This window comes from Uranotaenia lowii, chromosome 3 (assembly GCF_029784155.1).
Source record: "Uranotaenia lowii strain MFRU-FL chromosome 3, ASM2978415v1, whole genome shotgun sequence".
NCBI lineage: Eukaryota > Metazoa > Arthropoda > Insecta > Diptera > Culicidae > Uranotaenia > Uranotaenia lowii.
Window position 1 is genome coordinate 110,466,623 of NC_073693.1, and position 7,557 is coordinate 110,474,179.

The window sequence follows — 7,557 nt, forward strand, 5'->3', positions numbered from 1 at the left end:
CCAAACGGCCGGTTTAGACCCAAATTCCGACCGAAGTAACTGCACTGGTGGTCCATTAAACCAGTTTCAACTCAACTTTTTTTTAGAACTGGTATAAGAATTGATCCAAAACTGATGAGATTTGGATTCAATTTGACGGAGTTCTAAACCATTTGACAGTTAATGGAACACGAGTGCGGTTGCCAGGTTTTTTCACTGGATTGGATCTAATTTCTTTGGATCATTTCTTGTATAAATTAGACTATAGAGAAGACCACGGATACAGGTGCTCTTAAAACATCTGTTTCAAGTTGTTCCAAAATTGTATTCATGAATAAATAGCAGAGTGAACATTTTAGCAATTTATCAAATATAAAATTAACGGGCTTTGTTCATTATTTGTAGCGTTTTCCGTTAAAAAAACAACCCTTCATTAATGTAATTTGCCCTTCAAAATGAAGCCAATTCATGTTTTTAACCCGAAAGGCTTTCCTTAATTATCCGGAATACCTACCTACGATTAAATGTCAATTACAAAATTAAAGTCAGCGCAACGTAGAACATGGAAGCAATACGATGGTGGCCGCCGCCGCAGCGTGCCATGATTTGCAGTGAACCATTTTGGATGATAACGTCAAAAGGTTTTAATATTAATTATCCCGTATTTACGTGTACTGTTTTCACTGATTTTTTCTTTTTAAATTTTATTTTTCTCTTCATCAATCGCCGCTCGACACCTGGAAAACGCCGCGCAGAATACAGCGAAGAAATCCGGTCCTGGAAAGAACAGCAACAGCAGCTCCAGCATCATCAGAAAATGGCGAAACATTTTAATCCCCCGGAAAAGTAGGAAAAATGGTGTTCCCTCGAAACTACGCGAAGCGACGACGTGGGAGATGGAGTAAAAAATTAACCAACGCCTTAATGAGGCTTAATGCGATCATTTTTTCGGACTGGTGGTCGAGGGGTTTGGGAAAAGGGTATAAATTATTCTGAACCTTCGGGTTGCAGCCGAGAGAGTTTGCAAATTGAAAATTTGGACAGGGTTATTTTTCAAAATTTTAGGAATTTGCGGTAGCGTGATTAACTAAGAAAAGGGATAATTTCATTTCATTCTTAAAACATAAACCTCGATTGAAACAATAGAACATGTTTTCCGAAAAGGAATGACCAATGAAAATTTAAAAAAAAAAAAACATCTGAGTAGACAACAAATTGATGTTTAGAAAGATACCTTAAACAGAATTTCGCAAAATGTATGAAAAAGAACTGATTTAAAATGCTATCCCGAAATAGGTTTGTGTCTAGCAAAGAAAAAAAGGAGCGTAAGTTTAACAAACGGCGTCATTTTAAGAGCTATCATTTTTTATTACGCTTTGGTGTTATACAAAACTTATTTATTGTCATGGAAAATGGGAAACAAAATACGAAAGTTGATGACACTACTCTGAATATGAAAAATGAAGCGAAATTCTATCCTACTATCCGTGCTATCACATACCTACATTTACACTCTATAAAATTTTATCTCTCTCCTACTACTTGTTTCTTCCTCTTTTTCTGTCTCACTCTACCACTTGACTGTCTGAAAGCTTTTTCCCCCACCGGGCGGGACTCGAGGAGCAATTTGGGAATCTTAATGCAGCTTTCGTTACTTCGAACAAAATTTTTAAAGTATCGCTTTTAATTAAAATCAACGCGCTTTTCCTGCCAAAAACTCGTCGTTACGTTAAGGCAAAGACAACCACACCCTCATTGTCAAGGACCTAGTCAGCAAAAAAGTTCAGCAAAAAAGCGATAAATTCCATACATCCAAGCCTGAAATTTTAAGAAGGAATTCAATCTTACCGTGTGGGTGGTTTGGGGGTTGTGAGGATTGTCGAGAATTGGATTTTACATAACGATACCAAACACAGATATATCGGATACGGGTGCGCCGGGAGTAAATTTCTTAAAATTTAATTCAATTATGGCTACGCTTTAAAAGCTTTCCGAAATCAATGTGCCTTTTTTCGTTTCCCAAGGGTCACGTGGAGGCTGTTTCTTAATTTAAGAACTAATGATAAGAACTAATGATCACAACTTATCGAAATTAAGAAGTCGTATGAGTGTTATTAAAACTAGCAATTCGTCAAGTTTGAAATAAACTTAATATTGGAAAATTACAAAATTTCCGCATGCATTAAAAAAAATGTACAAAATTTGACGAATTTTCCTGGGTTTACCTTTTAACGCACTGACAAAGTTTCTCATGCAGCATCTATCATAGTGACTTAAAAGTCTACAGACAAAATTTGGCACCTCTTGGAGTTGCAGGCAAAGTGAGTTGCAGGCCGGACAAAATGATCAATTGAGCCGTGAAAGATGAGAAAAAATTGAAAAATATAACGAAGAAAAATCTTCAAATGAGGCTATCACATAAGTTTTTTGTACGTCATAGGGAAAATTTAGGTTTACTGAACAATTTGCAATAAGATTTGCAAAAATTGAAGGTGAATTGAGAAAGAAAACGAAGAAAGACCGCAAAACATGTCTTTACGATTAGTTCTGTTTGCCATTTTCAATAAAATGCTGCCAGGTCTCTCAGTGTCAAAAATATTTCCGCAAATAAGTTCATATTACATACTAAATTTCATGACAAATTTTAAGAACTTAATTATCTGTCTTGGTTTATATTTATTCGCCATTTCAAAAAAGTCCAACATATGCATTGTTAGGATTATTTATTCCTAAAAAAATAGCTCTATTAGATCCAAAAACACATAGACCAAGGCATGGCCGTAGGAATTGGATGGGGGGGGGGGGTTTGGGGGTTAAAAGCCCCCTCCATCCCCAATGAGGGTTCAAGAAAAGCAATCGAGGTATTCTACTCTATACTCAAAATTTTAAATTCCTAATCAAATTTTGATGACAGAGTACGGTTTATTCAAGAGTAACAATCTAGACTCTAAGAACTAATGACAAAACTGGATTTTCGAGCCATTCCATGTTCAGAATTTTGCTAAAGATTTTTAAAATTTTCTCACTTGTTCATAGAAATCGAGTTCTGAATATTAGGTCCTAAATTTTATTATTTCGGACTTTCTGGCTCCATATTCCTATAAAAAAAAGTTGTATTCCTATTTTCGTGTTTCGGATTCTGTATCCAATTTAGGATCCTTGATTTTCAGTTCGAATATTCCTAAAAAATTATGATTGAAAACCTTCAAATTCGGATTCGATGTCATATCAAATTTGATCCTATTTTATTATATTCTTCTTTTTTTATTTATAAAGGGTTATACCCATCTTGGTCATTCGTTCCCTCAAATTTCATTCATGATTTTCGATAGCATATGCATTTTCAATATTTTGATGTTAATTTTCCGAATGAGAAAAAAAACAGAAAATGTTTGTTTCGTATTCAGATTCGCCGTTCCTCAACCTTATTCTTATACAAAATTCAATTATGACAAAGCTTCAAAATGGCGATTCAAAATAGAAAACTCAGAATCAGATTCATCATTCGAAATTCATAATTAAATTTAGATTCACAATTCAGATTAAAAATAAATAATTTAAATATTCAATACAGGTTGAAACCCTGAATTACAGATAATAGATTCATGAATGAAGACTCTAAAACCTGGCTCATGAAATTCTAATCTGGAATATGATTCGAAAATCGTATTTTTTTTATATTTCAAAAATCGTATTGACACATGGAGACAGATTCAAAATTCAATTTTTGAATTTGGGTTCAAAATTCAGATGCAGAGTGCAGATTCATAATTCGAACTAAAATTTACCTCGTAAATGAGTTTAACTATCAAAATAAAAATATCAAATTGACTCTTTCGTTGAGGAATTCAAGAAATCACAAACTTAGAACATTGTTCGTTTATTCAATTTCAAAATTTGAAATTTTCAATAAAAGGTAATTTGTACACAAAATTCAGCTGAAAATTACAAAGCTTTGTTTTATGAATAAAACCTTGTTTTTATATATTTATTTTATTATTCACAGATATTCCATTATGGATTTTTTTTCTAAAAAAAATGTTTGCTGATATAGAAGTATGTAGGTATCTGATCTTCATTTGAAATATCTGTACAAAGTTCAATATTCACTCGGTAATTGTTTAGCATTATTATTATTGCAGTTTATTTTTTTCAAAATCCAAATAAAAGAAAACCAAAACCATAAATTTGATTATGTGTGCAACAACCGGATTTTGACCTAAAAATTAATTAATTAATTAATTAATTAATTTTGGTGTTAATAATTTTGAAAAATTGTTTCTGGATCCAAAAATCAAAACTTACCATAACCTGGGTAGCATCCGGGTAGTTTTCCTCAAAAACAGGACATCCGGGCTGGGCCGGACTTCTCTCGAAATTGTCACTGAATAACCGGGCAGAGTCAAGGTAAAACCGTGCTATCTGGAATGCTTTAAATAAGTTTTTAACAAGGAAATATAAAGCTTTCCTAAAAAAACTTATTTCATACTCAAATCAAAAAAGCTAGGTCTATCAAACATTTAAACGAATTCAATGATGTGCTTACCATATTGTGTTACTTAAGGTTTAATTACTCAAATTCAGCTCATCTTCTTAAAGATTTAATGATCTATTTTCTAAAGTTATGATTTAATACAAAAAATTAATAATTTAAATCAACTTTAAAATGAATTATCATACAGAAGCAAAAATTATTTGTTCTTAAGTTATTTTTTATTCATGCATCGTTAAAGCAAAAAAAACATAATAAAAATCAGAACCAAAACCCCCACTTGAGTCGGTTCTTCCTACGGCCCTGAACCAAGGATATCGGACGCTATCTAAATTATAATTTTTCGAAAAATAGGTCTGTTTCCAGATTTCTCATGTTTTCAAGCTAAAGTATAGTAGTTGTACTTTTGAAAACTGCTTGTCAAATAGTTGTCATCAGTATGAAATGCTTGATTAACATATTTTGAAACATTCTAAGCAAAAAGTTAGTTGAAATAATGATTAGATTTTCAGATGGTTAAAAAATTCAATTTTTAAAACACTTTTTCATGAAGTATCCAATTTGTTTTTCAATTATTCCTTCTTTAAAGTATATCATAACCCGATCAATATGTTTCAAATATAAAATCTTTGAAAGGAAGGGTGTTATTTTGTGAAAACCTTCGAATAAATTTTAATTCTGAGTTTATGTTACACTTTTAATTGCAAGTCACGATTTTGACTAAAAGCATCTCAAACCCTCTTTCTTTTTCTTAATTCAATATAAATTATTAGACAATTTCAAAAGAAAACTGGTAAATGATACTTCCAGGAACATGCAAATACGGGAGTGCACTCAAACAAGGCCATTTTCCTCCAAACACAGAAAAAAACAACTTTCCTGGTGAGGATGTTTTTTTTTGGAACATTTCTAAATGGAGATAAATTTTTGGTTCCACCCTCGGCTGGGTTTCAAGATTCGCAAAAATCAGATCACTCTTACTACAAAAAATAAAAGTTATAATCAAGTTTTAGATTTAATAAAAAAAGTTTAAGTAATCAAATTGCAATTGACTACGACTCTATATTTAAAAACAATATTAACTACACAAGATCACTGATTTTGAAAGATTTTGGTATCATGAGTTCTGATATTTCGCCAGATTTCGTCTATCATCTTGAGTTTTGGTGCTATAGATCATGGAAATTTTAGAAATTACCTAGTTTTACTAAAATCAATCATCAATTAGTGGTAAACTACATGAAAATGAAAATTTATTTAATGAAGGATCCAGATTTTTTATAGATATTCTAATTTCAGAGATGCAATGCTTTAGAAAAAAAATGTAATGTCATTTTTAGAAAGAATTTTGAAAAGAATAAAACTTTTTCTGACATCACAAAAGAGCGTTTTAAAGTTTTCAATATTATTGATTTTAATTTATTTTACAACTTTAATGAAGACTGCAAAACGTTTTGCCTTTAAAACTGTGAGATTACATTTCGGTTTTTGGTTTGTCAAATTCCTGGATTTTCAAAGAACTAGAAAAAAATCAAAAGTAAAATTTATGTAACTTCAATATCTTTGCAATATTTTATAGTTTTTTCAACACAAAAAAAGCACAAATTTACTAAATTAATTACATTGAATTACGTTCTTAACATTGGTTACAATTCGAAATTTCTTCTCTAATTATGATTTTTTTCAAAACTCTGATTAACTTCAATGAAAACAGTTTGAAAGAGAAAGGGGCAGTGTGCAGCTCCTCAAACCTTTTTCACATTTTTAAAATGATATTTTTATACTAGATATAAAAGATCTTTTTTTTTGTCGATTTAAGTAAAAATTGTTAAATTAGCCCCAAAGGGCGAACTCTAGGACCCTGCCCTTAACACCTTTTTCGCTCTTTTTTCTCAACCGATTTTTAAAAACTTTATAGTTTTGAAAAGCTTGTGACGTATTTGTATGTCTACGAATTTCGGACAATAAAGCTCCAATCATTTATTTTGAAGATATTCAAAGTTTTTTTAAAAATCCGAAAAACATGCTTCGGGGAAAAGGCTCTAAGTCAATTATAAAGTGCTTGAAAAAAAATCAATAACTGCCTGAGAAAGCTGAAGTTAGAAGCTGTTTGATACACTTATGGATGTTTTTTAAATTTCTTAGGGTTATAGTAAAAATTGGTGTAAAAACCGTAATTTTTGTATTAATCAACCGCCAAAGCTGTTCCAGTAACAATAATAAAAATTTTGAAAGTAAATTAGAAATGTTACATTAATTTATCGGCCTTATCGGTGAAAGTTATGTTCTTTATAGTAGGGACATCTAAAGATATGAATGTGGCCCGTGAGGAACACAAATTTGATATGTAATGATAATGCTTATAAATAAATTCTACCCACTCATTTTCACCACCTTTCATCTCATCTTTGAAAAAAAAAATCATACCTTTAGATGTCCTTACTACAAAAGACAACACTTTTCACCAATAAGGCCGATAAATTAAAGTAACAAACATAAATTACGGTGATTAATCTCTTCTTAAATTAGAAAGTTGACGTAATCTGTGATATTTTGGCATCTTCAGAATTTTCGACGACTATTCAAAGGTTGCTGATTTTCCAAACTTTTTATCAATCTACATTTTCTGAGACCATTCTAGTAACAGAACTCGACTTTGCCGTGGTTTTTGAGTATGAGACTTTAACACAAACACATACAGAACCTCATTGAAACTTGATGTTTCCTCGAAGAGATTCCTTTTTTTTTAACTCTAAGCGTATATCTTTCGAAGATACGATGAGTTCTTACCAGATATTCTTTAACCGATATACTACACTTTAGAGATGTACCGAATATTCGACCGGCCGAATACCGCCGAAAAACCGTCAAGCCTCACCGAATAGTTGAGCTAAGTATTCGGCCGAATAGGCCGAATAAGCCGAATATCTACTACAGACTTTTCAATTTTTCAAATTTTTTTGGATAATTTATAAAATATCCTAAAGTAATGTTGTAAGTAATGTAAAAGCTACACAATCATTGAAAAGTTATGGTTCCAGCAGTTATTTACGAGGAAAAATGACCTTAATGGGTTAAATTCCTAT

The 7,557-nt window shown here is 31.5% G+C and overlaps 1 protein-coding gene across 1 annotated transcript in view; it reads left to right on the top strand.

The window, feature by feature from the left end:
* The window catches only part of LOC129755100 (uncharacterized), a 198,097-nt gene extending 195,288 nt beyond the window's left edge, over positions 1-2,809 (top strand). Inside the window, exon 10 of the mRNA XM_055751432.1 lies at positions 735-2,809. Coding sequence (XP_055607407.1) covers positions 735-829 — 95 coding nt within the window. The 3' untranslated portion in view covers positions 830-2,809. The remainder of the gene's footprint in view (positions 1-734) is intronic.
* Positions 2,810-7,557: the final 4,748 nt, after the last annotated feature.